The sequence below is a fragment of the Erinaceus europaeus genome, chromosome 13 (assembly GCF_950295315.1).
Source record: "Erinaceus europaeus chromosome 13, mEriEur2.1, whole genome shotgun sequence".
NCBI classification, from domain to species: Eukaryota; Metazoa; Chordata; class Mammalia; order Eulipotyphla; family Erinaceidae; genus Erinaceus; species Erinaceus europaeus.
This window is the reverse complement of record NC_080174.1, coordinates 98,877,489-98,891,072: the sequence shown is the minus strand read 5'-3', so window position 1 is coordinate 98,891,072 and position 13,584 is coordinate 98,877,489. Positions and strand designations below refer to the sequence as shown.

The 13,584-nt window shown below is 65.1% G+C and overlaps 1 protein-coding gene across 4 annotated transcripts in view; it reads right to left on the bottom strand.

Annotated features, from left to right (window-relative positions):
* CASZ1 (castor zinc finger 1) overlaps positions 1-13,584 on the bottom strand; it is a 137,526-nt gene that overhangs the window by 55,976 nt on the left and 67,966 nt on the right. The window contains exons 1-2 of one of the 4 annotated variants that reach the window (XM_060170915.1): positions 11,198-11,243; positions 10,794-10,832 (exon numbers count right to left, since the gene is read on the bottom strand). The exons of 1 other annotated variant lie outside the window; for it this stretch is intronic. In XM_060170915.1, the coding sequence (XP_060026898.1) occupies positions 10,794-10,809 (16 nt within the window). In that variant the 5' untranslated portion in view covers positions 10,810-10,832; positions 11,198-11,243. Of the gene's footprint in view, positions 1-10,793; positions 10,833-11,197; positions 11,244-13,584 lie in introns of those variants that run through there. 2 more of the 4 variants (XM_060170913.1, XM_060170916.1) reach the window with 2 other exon arrangements.

The following is a 13,584-nucleotide window of genomic DNA, read 5'->3' as shown; positions in this document are numbered from 1 at the left end:
TCTTCTCTCGGGAGCAGCTCCCGCCCTGTGCACGGAGCCCTGGCCCAGGGCTCCTCCTTTCACGGACCAAGTGTGTGGGGAGAAGGGCCGCTTGGCATCGGAATACTACTCAGCTGTGAAAAGTAACCAAGTCACCTTCTTCACCTCATCTTGGGTGGAGCCTGAAGGAATCACGTGGCATGAGATCAGAGAGAGAAGGATGAATATGGGATGATCGCACTCACAGGCATAAGCTGAGAAATGATCAGAAAGGGAGACACTAGGCAGACCCTGGACTGGAGCTGGTGCCCTGCACCAACGTAAAGGGCCCAGGGGCGGCAGGAGAGTCCAGGTCCTGAACCAGACGGCGGAGGAGGACCTGGCGGGGGCGCAAGTGTGATGTGAAACCTGGGAAATGTTACACACGTCCAGACTACTGTTTCTACTGTCAGCTGCAAACCTCCCATGCCCCAACCAGAGGAAAAAAGACAAAGCCGAAGTTCAATTCATCCCTGGTCTCTGGAGACACAAAACCTGTCTGCCCCCGCTGTGTCCCTCTGTCCCTCGTCAGCCCCAGGTGTGTCCCTCTGTCCCTCGTCTGCCCCCGTTGTGTCCCTCTGTCCCTCGTCTGCCCCCAGTTGTGTCCCTCTGTCCCATGTCTGCCCCCAGTTCTGTCCTTCTGTCCCATGTTTGCCCCCGTTGTGTCCCTCTGTCTCTCGTCTGCCCCCAGTTGTGTCCTTCTGTCCCATGTCTGCCCCCAGTTGTGTCCTTCTGTGCCATGTCTGCCCCCAGTTGTGTCCTTCTGTGCCATGTCTGCCCCCAGTTGTGTCCTTCTGAACCCTCGTCAGCCCCAGGTGTGTCCCTCTGTCCCCTCGTCTGTCCCCAGCACTGTCCCTCTGTCCCTCGTCTGCCCCCGTTGTGTCCTTCTGTCCCCTCGTCAGCCCCAGATGTGTCCCTCTGTCCCATTGTCTGACCCAGTTCTGTCCCTCTGTCCCTCGTCTGCCCACAGTTGTGTCCCTCTGTCCCTCGTCTGCCCCCAGTTGTGTCCCTCTGTCCCTCGTCTGCCCCCAGTTGTGTCCCTCTGTCCCTCGTCTGCCCCCAGTTCTGTCCCTCTGTCCCCTCGTCTGCCCCAGTTCTGTCCTCTGTCCCCTCGTCTGCCCCCAGTTGTGTCCCTCTGTCCCTCGTCAGCCCCCAGTTGTGTCCCTCTGTTCCGTCTGCCCCAGTTCTGTCCCTCTGTCCCCTAGTCTTCCCCAGTTCTGTCCCCTCGTCTTCCCCCAGTTCTGTCCCTCTGTCCCCACGTCTGCCCCAGTTGTGTCCCTCTGTCCCAAGTCTGCCCCAGTTCTGTCTCTCTGTCCCCTCGTCTGCCCCCAGTTGTGTCCCTCTGTCTCTTGTCTGCCCCCAGTTCTGTCCCTCTGTCCCCTCGTCTGCCCCCAGTTCTGTCCCTCTGTCCCTCGTCTGCCCCCAGTTCTGTCCCTCTGTCCCGTCTGCCCCAGTGGTGTCCCTCTGTCCCAAGTCTGCCCCAGTTCTGTCTCTCTGTCCTCTCGTCTGCCCCCAGTTGTGTCCCTCTGTCCCTCGTCTGCCCCAGTTCTGCCCCTCTGTCCCTCGTCTGTCCCCAGTTGTATGCCTCTGTCCCCTCGTCTGCCCCCAGTTGTGTCCCTCTGTCCCCTCGTCTGCCCCAGTTGTGTCCCTCTGTCCCCTCGTCTGCCCCAGTTCTGTCTCTCTGTCCCCTCGTCTGCCCCCAATTCTGTCCCTCTGTCCCATATCTGCCCCAGTTCTGTCCCTCTGTCCCTTGTCTGCCCCCAGTTCTGTCCCTCTGTCCCCTTGTCTGCCCCAGTTCTGTCCTCTGTCCCCTCGTCTGCCCCCAGTTGTGTCCCTCTGTCCCTCGTCTGCCCCAGTTGTGTCCCTCTGTCCCTCGTCTGCCCCAGTTGTGTCCCTCTGTCCCGTCTGCCCCAGTTGTGTTCCTCTGTCCCTCCTATGTCCCAGTTGTGTCCCTCTGTCCCATCTGCCCCAGTTCTGTCCCTCTGTCTCTCGTCTGCTCCAGTTCTGTCCCTCTGTCCCCACGTCTACCCCAGTTCTGTCCCTCTGTCTCATGTCTGCCCCCAGTTCTGTCCTTCTGTCCCCTCGTCTGCCCCAGTGGTGTCCCTCTGTCCCAAGTCTGCCTCAGTTCTGTCTCTCTGTCCCCTCGTCTGCCCCCAGTTGTGTCCCTCTGTCCTCTCATCTGCCCCAGTTCTGTCCCTCTGTCCCTCGTCTGCCCCCAGTTGTATGCCTCTGTCCCCTCGTCAGACCCAGTTCTGTCCCTCTGTCCCCTCGTCTGCCCCAGTTCTGTCCTTCTGTCCATCATCTGCCCCCAGTTCTGTCCCTCTGTCCCCTCGTCTGCCCCAGTTCTGTCTCTCTGTCCCAAGTCTGCCCCAGTTCTGTCCCTCTGTCCCTCGTCTGCCCCAGTTGTGTCCCTCTGTCCCTCGTCTGCCCCCAGTTCTGTCCCTCTGTCCCCTCGTCTGCCTCAGTTCTGTCCTCTGTCCCCTCGTCTGCCCCCAGTTGTGTCCCTCTGTCCCTCGTCTGCCCCCAGTTCTGTTCCTCTGTCCCATGTCTGCCCCAGTTCTGTCCCTCTGTCCCTCGTTTGCCCCCAGTTGTGTCCCTCTGTCCCTCGTCTGCCCCAGTTCTGTCCCTCTGTCCTATGTCTGCCCCAGTTGTGTCCCTCTGTCCCTCGTCTGTACCAGTTGTGTCCTTCTGTCCCGTCTGCCCCAGTTGTGTCCCTCTGTCCCTCGTCTGCCCCAGTTCTGCCCCTCTGTCCCTCGTCTGCCCCCAGTTGTATCCCTCTGTCCCCTCGTCTGCCCCCAGTTGTGTCCCTCTGTCCCCTCGTCTGCCCCCAGTTGTGTCCCTCTGTCCCAAGTCTGCCCCAGTTCTGTCCCTCTGTCCCCTCTTCTGCCCAGTTCTGTCCTCTGTCCCTCGTCTGCCCCAGTTGTGTCCCTCTGTCCCTCGTCTGCCCCCAGTTCTGTCCCTCTGTCCCCTCGTCTGCCCCAGTTCTGTCCTCTGTCCCCTCGTCTGCCCCCAGTTCTGTCCCTCTGTCCCCTCGTCTGCCCCAGTTGTGTCTCTCTGTCCCCTCGTCTGCCCCCAGTTCTGTCCCTCTGTCCCATATCTGCCCCAGTTCTGTCCCTCTGTCCCATGTCTGCCCCAGTTGTGTCCCTCTGTCCCTTGTCTGGCCCCATTTCTGTCCCTCTGTTCCCTCATCTGTCCCCGGTTGTGTCCCTCTGTCCCCTCGTCTTCCCCCAGTTGTGTCTCTCTGTCCTCTTGTCTGCCCCAGTTCTGTCCCTCTGTCCCTCGTCTGCCCCCAGTTCTGTCCCTCTGTCTCCTCGTCTGCCTCAGTTCTGTCCTCTGTCCCCTCGTCTGCCCCCAGTTGTGTCCCTCTGTCCCTCGTCTGCCCCCAGTTCTGTCCCTCTGTCCCATGTCTGCCCCAGTTCTGTCCCTCTGTCCCCTCGTCTGCCCCCAGTTGTGTCCCTCTGTCCCTCGTCTGCCCCAGTTCTGTCCCTCTGTCCCATGTCTGCCCCAGTTGTGTCCCTCTGTCTCCTCGTCTGCCCTAGTTCTGTCCCTCTGTCCCCTCGTCTGCCCCCAGTTGTGTCCCTCTGTCCCTCGTCTGCCCCCAGTTGTGTCCCTCTGTCCCCTCGTCTGCTCCCGCCTGGCTGGAGGGTTCCTGGGACCAGACTGAAGGAGGCGGGAGGAAGAGGAGGACAGTCCTGGGCTGGCCCTCTGCTGCTGTGCCCCACCCCCGTGCCCTCTGGGCAGCCGGCCGTACATGCCAAGTCTGACCTAAGCCCCAGAGGGACCCGGGTCATGGTGAGCGGTCCATGGGGGGCTTCTGCCATTCCCCCCCACCCCTGCCGTCTCATCGTGCCACTCCTATCCCCCTCCTCCCATGAAGCCAGGTTATAGGAAGTAAGACTCAGGTCCCCAGGCCCAGGGCTTCCTGCTGCCGACCTCCTCTGCTACACGCCCCCATGCGCCCCCACGCGCCCCCACAAGCTGGGGCTGCACATCCATCAGCTTCCCCAGTGCCGACGGTGAGGCAGCAAGGCCCGGGCCCAAGGCGCTCCTCATAGCGGTGGCCACAGGGCAGACGCGGGATAGGCCCGGGCCCCTGATGTCTGAGGGCTGCCCCGACGCCCCGCATCAAGGCCGCACTCTCAGGCTCCACCTGCCAGCCTTTCCACCTCTTTCCTGGCCAACTGGGTGTGAGGCTGTCAGGTGAGTGGGGAGGCCAGGTAGGAGGCGGGGGAGGCAGGTCACCGTGCTCGCAGGACTTGAGAACTGACTCCCAAAGCGGGAGGCACCCCAGTCGAGAGGCCGGGACCCGCCACAGTGACACAGGAGGCGTCCGGCCAGCCTGCGCCTGTCCACACCTCCCTCCTCCCCGGTTCACAGGCCACACAGAGGTCATCTGGGTCCCTGGCGGTGGGCGTTCCCGTGGGCACTGCAATGCAGATGGGGCCTCTGTGTGGGACCCCTTCCCCTCCGGCACAGTGTGTCCCGGGGGACCTGGGTCCTGAAGACGCCACCCGAGGCCGGGCTGCTGGGGGGCTGCACGCTAGGCCACAAGCGCCACCTTCTGCCTCGATGCCTGAGGGAGGGTCTCACCCCTCCGCACACCACGGCACCTACCTTCCTCTGCCCAGCTTCTCACTCACTCTGAAATCTGGCCCAGGTACCTCAAAAATAGATGCTGCTTGCCTTGGGGACCCACAGGCTTTAATTACTACAGAGAAACTTCCTTCCCCGGTGAGGAGGAGAGGAGAAAGGAGAGAGAAGGAGGAGGAAAGAGGGAGGGAGGGAGGGGAAGGAGAGAGGAGGAGAGGGAGTAGGAGGAAGAGAACAGGAGGAGAGGAGGGGAAAAGGGGGGAAGGAGAGAGGAGGAGGAAGAGAAGAGAGGAAGAAGAGAAGGAAGAGGAGAAGAGAGAAGAAGGAGAAAAAGGCGGAGCGGGAGAAGGAGGAAGAGGAGGCGAGAGGAGGGGGGAGGGAGAAGAAGGGAGGGGGAGAGGAAGGGGGAGGAGATGCCGCAGCCCGGAGTCCAAGGCTCAAGGCCGGCCTAGGGAGGCAGCCACGGAGCACAGTCCTCAGGGTGGGGGCTTGGGTGCCAGGTGGGGAGTGGCCCAGGGCCTCTATCTGGGCAAAGTGGGCCATCTGGAGGGGGCATCGCCAGGCTGGCCGGGGCCCAGGAGGGGAGGCGGGGAGCCCCCGCCCCTGCTGCTATGGGGGATGGAGTCAGGGGCAGCAGCTGCAGTGAGGAGACGCCACTGCCGTGATGCCCTCCAGAGGTACCTCGGTTCCCTTTCTCCCCTCCACCACGGAAACCCAGACCACTCAGCCAGATTCCCTGGCCTGTGTGTGAGTGGGTGTGGGGGGCACAGGGGACAAGGGGTGTGGCGGGACCAAGGACAGCTGAGGGACTGTGCTGGCGGGGCCCTAAGGGCCTCAGGCTCCTCCTAGACCTGCCCTCACCTCCTGTGGCCACACCTGGCTCAAGGGGCCCCCAGGACGGTCCCTGGCCGCCGGCCTCCAAGGCTTTCCTTCCTGGAGGATGTGCCCCTCACCCTCCCTCCCTCCCGACTGCCCTGTGAGCCAGCCTCCTGGTTGGTAAAGAGTCCAGGCCCTGAGTGCCCATGCTGCCAACGTCACGCCAGCCTCTGTGTACACGGTGCCAGGAGACCTACCCCCGCTGAGACAGCACTCCTCGCTCCTCCTGCCAAGATGGCACGGAGGCACCCACCCCCTGCACAGACTGGCCAAACCGGTGCCCGACCTGACTGAAAGTTCTGCCCTTGCTCAGACTGGTCGAGTAGGTGCTGCTGGCCAAGGCAAGGCCTGGGGACGGGGAGCTGAAGGCGGCCACCCTGCCCCCCTCGAGACTTGCGGCCTATCCGCCTTCCAGAAGGGCCACCTCGCTCTCCAGCCCCAGGGATGTGCGTGCCGGGGGGGGAGGGGGGGGGAAGGTTGGCAGAAGCAGAGTCGGCGAGGTTCCCGGGACCCTCTGCTCCTGGCCAGACCCTGACTATGAACCCTCAGCTCACAGAAGTCCCCACGGGGCTCTGGAAGTGGGCGGCAGTGGGCGGCAGGGGCTGGGCTGGGGGAGGTCCAAGCCAAGATGCCACCTGAAACGAGTCTGCGGTCTTCCTCCTCCCGGCCGAGGCCCTGTGTCCTGGACACACATGGCTACTGGGAACTCGGCTCCAAGCTGGCTCCACTCTCTTGACCCTGTCCGTCCTGGCCGGGATGCGGGGTGGGGTGCTGTCCAAGGTGGGCATCCAGGCACCTTCTTCTCCCAGGGGAGAAGCAGCAAGCCCAGCTCGGCCAGCTGCACCGCCACTGCCCTGACTCACCTTGACAAACGGTCCCAGCAACCACGGTGCCTGGGGAGTGGTGCCCCCGACCCCTGCAGCCCCGTCACACCTGTGAACTGCCTCTCGTACCTACTGGGCCTTTCACCTGGCAGAGCCTGTGGCAGAGCCTGTGGCAGAGAGCTGTAACCCTGGCCAGGACCTCAAGTTCCCCCTGAGGGGTGGGGACAGTTACAGCCAGGTTCTGGAGAATCAGGGCTGGCTCCTTCTCAGGTCCCCGTGTCTCCAGGTGTTTTCCAGTGTAGGCGCCTGGGAATCAGCCTAATGGGGCCTAATCCAGGGGGCTTCCCAACTGCGGATGGACTACCTGAGTGTGAAGGCTTCCTCCCCTCTGCCCTCCCCCTCCCAGATCCCGCCCCCAGGGAAATCACTCTAAGAGGGCCTAATGGAACTCTGTCCTCCTCTCTTCGTCTCTCTCCTCCCTCCCTCTCTTTCCTTTTTTTTTTTTATTAGCATTTGTGGAATTTATTCCCAAACTCTCCTAATCTTCCGTACACAACCATTTGATTTGCATAACCCAACCCCCTCTCATAAAAACTGGCTGCTAGTTTAATTAAAAAATGTAAATTTTCTGTCATCTCGGGGCCTGGTGAATTAGGACGACATCGGCATTTTTTATTGCTGAAGACGTCCAGATTGATCCAGCCCTTGGCTGAACTGTGCTGGGGGACAGGGGTCCGCACGGCCCTCACAGTCCCGCCGTCCTCTCCAGAGGAGTCTTGGGCCGTCACTGCTGGGTGACTGATGGCTGGAGGGCGCTGGGCCCTGGCCCTGGCCCAAACTGGCAGCCCGAGGCCAGTGCTACTGGGGCCTAATGCAGCAAAGCTCCTGCCGTCGTGCTCAGGGCCCCTCGGGAGAGGCCCCTCATGGCACCAGCCAAGAGGCCTGGGGGCGGCAGTGGCAGAGTCTAGTTCCGAGGTGGCCGCCAGGCAGAGGAGCTGGAGCCAAGCCCCGGGCAGCTAGCTGGCTCAGAGGGGAGCCGAGCTCTCCTACCTGCTTCCCTTTTTTGTGGAAAGGGGAGAAGTGCTTTTCTTCTGAAGTTCTGAGATTAAGTGAAACTTCCAAGTTCACAGAAAAGGCTGAAATGGCCTCCCCAGATGGCTCCTCCAGGAAGCGGGTCTCTGACACCCGGCCCTCCCCTCCCCTCCCCGGGCAGCCAGAGTCCAGGCCTGGGTCCCGCTCCAAGCACCCCACTCCGGCTGTGCGTGGGACCAGTGACCTCAGGGGCACTGCAGCTTCTAGGAAAAGTTTCCAGAGCCTGTCCCTGGAGAGCCGGGAGCAACAGGCTCCCCTCCGGGGCCCAAGAGATGCTACAGGAGCTGCCACCGCTTCTTGGCAGGCCTCCGGTGCCCTCGTTCCACCAGGGATGCCCGACAGAAGGGCTTTGGATGGGCGCCCCCACACACACTGGGAGGGACTGGTTGGCGTGGGCAGGGTGGATGCCAGCTTTTGGCACTCAGTGAGGAGAAGGAGGAGGCAGGCGGGAGGACCCGCCTCCCAGCTGAGTAATATCTGGGTCCCGTGTGTTGCCCACAAGCAGAGGCTCGCCTAGCCCAGGTAGGGGCGGCGCCTGGCAGGCCGTAGGTTGGCTCCTTGGGTGGGGGCCCCATTTCTGAAGAACGGGGGTGGGGCCTGAGAGGGAGGCGACGGGCCTGATTAGAGGTGGGGGTGCCGGGCTCTCTGAGGGAGCGGGCCGCAGGGAGGGGCAGGGAGGCAGCAGTGGACTTGGCACCGGGCGGCTCTGCCCGGCAGGGGGCCTCAGAGACCCCGGGGTCCAGCCCCGACACCCTCCTCCACAAACACACCCCGTCCTCCCGAGCCTGGCACCACGGGTCCCACATACGCCACCTGTCCTCCCCCTCTTGACCCTGGAAGGTCAGGTCACGGGCTCCAAGGGGCAGCGCCATGAACTGGGGCCTGCGGCCAGCTGGGCGACCACTCAGAGAGCCACCGAGGCCGCCCGCTGCTGCAGATGCAGGGAGCCTTCTGCCCTGTGAGGTGGGGACCCGAAAGCGACCAGCTACTTTCTGTCCGCCGGCCCTGAGCCTCAGGGTCCGTCCTGGTCAAAGCGACTTTCCCACGGAGGGCCAACGCGCAGTGGGTCACGCGGTGTGTCTCTGTGGCCTCAGGCTGGTGTGCGCCGCCCACCCGTCCAGGGAGCCACCAAGAGAGCCGGGTTTCGGGACCAGCAGCCTGGCTGGCACCAGGCTCTCTGGACCACAGCCGGAGCCCCGACACCCCAGGTTAGTGGTCTGTCTGACCCTGACACCCCAGGTTAGTGGTCTGTCTGACCCTGACACCCCCGGTTAGTGGTCTGTCTGACCCTGACACCCCAGGTTAGTGGTCTGTCTGACCCTGACACCCCAGGTTAGTGGTCTGTCTGACCCCGACACCCCAGGTTAGTGGTCTGTCTGACCCTGACACCCCCGGTTAGTGGTCCGTCTGACCCTGACACCCCCGGTTAGTGGTCCATCTGTCCCTGACACCCCAGGTTAGTGGTCTGTCTGACCCTGACACCCCAGGTTAGTGGTCCGTCTGTCCCTGACACCCCAGGTTAGTGTTCTGTCTGACCCTGACACCCCAGGTTAGTGGTCCGTCTGACCCTGACACCCCAGGATAGTGGTCTGTCTGTCCCTGACACCCCAGGTTAGTGGTCTGTCTGTCTGACCCTGACAACCCCCAGTTAGTGGTCCGTCTGACCCCGACACCCCAGGTTAGTGGTCTGTCTGACCCTGACACCCCCGGTTAGTGGTCCGTCTGTCCTTGACACCCCCGGTTAGTGGTCTGTCTGACCCCGACACCCCAGGTTAGTGGTCTGTCTGACCCTGACACCCCAGGTTAGTGGTCCGTCTGACCCTGACACCCCAGGTTAGTGGTCCATCCGTCCCCAACACCCCAGGTTAGTGGTCCATCCGTCCCCGACACCCCAGGTTAGTGGTCCGTCTGACCCCGACACCCCAGGTTAGTGGTCCGTCTGACCCTGACACCCCTGGTTAGTGGTCTGTCTGACCCTGACACCCCAGGTTAGTGGTCTGTCTGACCCTGACACCCCCGGTTAGTGGTCTGTCTGTCCCTGACACCCCAGGTTAGTGTTCTGTCTGTCTGACCCTGACACCCCCGGTTAGTGGTCCGTCTGTCCTTGACACCCCCGGTTAGTGGTCTGTCTGACCCCGACACTCCAGGTTAGTGGTCTGTCTGACCCTGACACCCCAGGTCAGTGGTCTGTCTGACCCTGACACCCCAGGTTAGTGGTCCGTCTGACCCTGACACCCCCGGTTAGTGGTCTGTCTGACCCTGACACCCCTGGTTAGTGGTCTGTCTGACCCTGACACCCCAGGTTAGTAGTCTGTCTGACCCTGACACCCCCGGTTAGTGGTCCGTCTGTCCCTGACACCCCCGGTTAGTGGTCCGTCTGTCCCTGACACCCCAGGTTAGTGGTCTGTCTGACCCTGACACCCTAGGTTAGTGGTCCGTCTGACCCTGACACCCCAGGATAGTGGTCTGTCTGTCCCTGACACCCCAGGTTAGTGTTCTGTCTGTCTGACCCTGACAACCCCCGGTTAGTGGTCCGTCTGACCCCGACACCCCCGGTTAGTGGTCTGTCTGACCCCGACACCCCAGGTTAGTGGTCCGTCTGACCCTGACACCCCAGGTTAGTGGTCCGTCTAACCCTGACACCCCCGGTTAGTGGTCCGTCCGTCCCCGACACCCCCGGTTAGTGGTCCGTCTGTCCCCGACACCCCCAGTCAGTGGTTCGTCCGTCCCCGACACCCCCGGTCAGTGGTCCGTCCGTCCCCGACACCCCCGGTCAGTGGTCCGTCCGTCCCTGACACCCCCGGTCAGTGGTCCGTCCGTCCCCGACACCCCAGGTTAGTGGTCCGTCCGTCCCCGACACCCCAGGTTAGTGGTCCGTCTGACCCTGACACCCCCGGTCAGTGGTCCATCCGTCCCCGACACCCCCGGTCAGTGGTCCGTCTGTCCCCGACACCCCCGGTCAGTGGTCCGTCCGACCCCCGCGCGTGAGGAGGGTCCTGGCCCGCTCGCCCTGACAGCAGCGCCCCGCCGGCCCTGCCCGGCCCCGGCCCCGGTGCAAACACTCATTAGCCCTAATAAGCGGCTTCGTCACCCACGGCCGTGTCCCACATAGACCGCATTCCTTTACCCTGAGACAGTCGCCCCACCAGACCGACCGCCTCTCCAACAAGCCGGCTTGCAAACACCAACCACCCCACTGAGACATAAAAACACCCCCACAGCCAGACAAACAGACGTCTGCGGGGACAGACACACCTCGCACCCCCCCCCCCCCCCCGCGGCCGGGAAGCCTGACGGGCAGCGCAGCGGCCGCCCCGTTGGGCCACACGCACCAACTTCCGTCAAAGAACCGAAAGAAAAGCGAAACCCACCCCGCCCCTCCGTGCTCGGTACCTGTGTGGAGATCCATCCTCCTGTCCTCGGTCCCGACGTCTTCGGGGGAGCGCGGGCACAGGGGGGAGGGGGAGGGGGAGAGGGGGGAGGGGGAGGGAGGGGAGAGGGGGAGGGGGGAGGAGGAGGGGGAGAGGGAGAGGGGGAGAGAAGGGGCGAGGCGGGGGAGAGGGAGAGGGGGAGAGAAGGGGCGAGGCGGGGGAGACGGAGAGAGGGAGGGGGAGAGAAGGGTGAGGGAGGCGCAGGGGTGATGGAGGGGCGAGGGAAGCGGAGCAGAGGCGTGGAGGGCGAGGGCGGGGGCGGAGGAGAGAGCAGAGCACAGCGGTTAGTGCCGCCCCGCACCAGCAGGCGCCCCGTCCCGCACACGCCGTCCAACTCCGGCAAAGTCGCGCCCCGCCCGCACTCACCATCGTCGGAGAGTCGAAAGCCGAATTCACTTAAATAATCAACTTTCATAATACTTAATTAATGCCTAATTGCGGCTGATTGCTCCGAGCGGGCCGGGTGCAGCCCTGACGCCGCTCGGGCCGCGACTCTCGGGAGCAGGGGCGGGCTCCTCCTCCTCCTTCCCCCCCTCCCTCCCCCTCCCCTCCCCCCCTCCCTCCCTCCCCCGCAGGTGACAGGCGCCGCCCCGCCCCGGTGCAGCAGGGAGGGTGCGCGCCCCCGAGACCAGCGCGCTCTCCACGCGCCCGCCCGCTCCGGCTCCGGCCCGCGCGCCCCCAACACGCGCGCCCCCAACACGCGCGCCCCCATCACGCGCGCCCCCAACATGCGCGCCCCCATCACGCGCCCCCGCGCCCCGCCCGCGCGCCCGCCGCGTTCCCGCGCGCCCCCGCCATGGCCGCCCCAATATGCGCGCCCCCGCCCCGCCCCCGTCATGCGCGCCCCCATCACGCGCCCCCGCGCCCCGCCCGCCCCCGCCGCGCGCGCCCCCGCACCCCATCCCGCGCGCGCCCCCGCCATGGCCGCCCCCAACATGCGTGCCCCCGCCCCGCCCGCGTGAATGGGCGCGCCCCCGCCGGAGCACGAGCCCCCCCCCCCCCCCCCTGCGGCAGCACCCAAGTGGCGCGCCGACCCCACCGACCCCACCGGAAGGCAGGAAGGGCGCCCGGGGTCACGCGCACTCGCGCCCCACAGACGAGACGGAGCCGGCGCGCTCCCGCTGCCGCTGAGCCCGGCACCCGGGAAAAGTTTGCTGGAGCCGCGGCGAGCAGGTGGGACCCGCAGCCGACCACACCCGCACCCCGGCCGCACCCGGCTGAGCTGCCCCCGCGCCCCCCGCACCCACCCCAGCCCCCCACACCCACACCCCCACACCCACCCCCGCGCACTCACCCCGCGCACTCGCCCCCCGTACCCACCCCCACACTCACCCCCGCACCCACCCCCGCGCCCCGCACTCACCCCCGCACCCACCCCCGCGCCCCGCATCCACCCCCGCACTCACCCCCCCACTCACCCCCGCGCCCCGCACTCACCCCCGCGTCCCGCACCCACCCCCGCACCCCACTGGTAGCTGCTGTGCCCCCGACACCAGGCTGAGCGAGGCCCCCCCCAGGAAACGTCTTCCTTCCGCAGGCGCCCCTCCCCTCACCGCCCCCCCCCCCAGCAGAGGCGCTGCCGCCCGGCTCCCCGCAGCCCTCTGGCCTGTGCCCACCAGCAGGCGCCCCCTCCCCGTCCCTGCCGCAGCGGAGAGGCCGCCCTGGGCTCCACGTGTCTTCCCACATGCCCCCAGCGCCGGGGGTCGGCACTCCGCGGTGGCCCCGGGGCGGGGGTCCGGGAAGGAGGCCCGCAGGCTGGCGCTCGGTGTCCTCCCACGCAGCCCCTCCCGGCTCGGGTGGGTGAGGGGCCAGGCGCAGGCTCTGGGCAGCCCGGGGACAGCACCGAGTTGGCATCCTCCTGAGGTCCGCTTTGCAAAGCCCGGGAGCCCGGGAGTCAGGGATGCGCTCTCTCCCTGCGCCCCTCTGGTGGTCTCAGGACGCCCCCCCCCCAGAGGCCAGCCCACTTTACACAACTCCTGAAGGAGCCCCACTACACCCTGCCCAAAGGCTGGCACCACTGCCAGCATGTGCCCGCTCCGACGGGCGGGCGGTCTGGGGTGCTCACTCGCTGCCGGATGGACAAACAACGCGCCCACCCTAGACCTCCGAGCAGGATTCGGCGGGCTGGATCTCTGGGCTCGAACCGCAGGCAGTCAGCCCCAAACCGCAGCCTGAGTGTTGGCTTCTCCACCTGGGCGCTCCTGGTGTAGCTGAGGCTGGGGGGTGCTCCTGGGCACCCCGACTGTCTGCATGCTGGCAAGCGCCCTGCCAGTGGGCAGTGGGACCCACATGGCCCGCGGACCGGCTTTGAGGGTCCTGAGCTTCTACTGATGGAGAGCAAGCCATCTGGCACCTAGGTGGGACCACATGGACCGGCTGCCCAGGTCCCGGGGCCTCTGGTGGGCAGTGCTGGAGGGCTGTCAGGACAGGAGGAGTGGAGACAGGAGAGCGGGCAGGGCCAGCTAGAGGGGCTCTCCCAGTGCAGCCGTGCCACGTGGGGGCTGCCCGGAGGCAGCCCCCCAGCCACCACCAGTCATCTGCCCACGAGTGAGGGGCCTCTGTGGGGAGGAACAGACCTCAGGGGCTTCAGAATGGGACGCCTGCCATTTTGGTGTGTGGTCAAGACTACAGCAGCCAGGTGTGGGGGGTGCCATGGAGAGCGCCCAGATTTCGCTTTCTCTCTCTTATTTGTTATCATTTATTTATTTGTCTCCAGGATTATCGCTGGGACTTGGTGCCTGCACTACGAATCC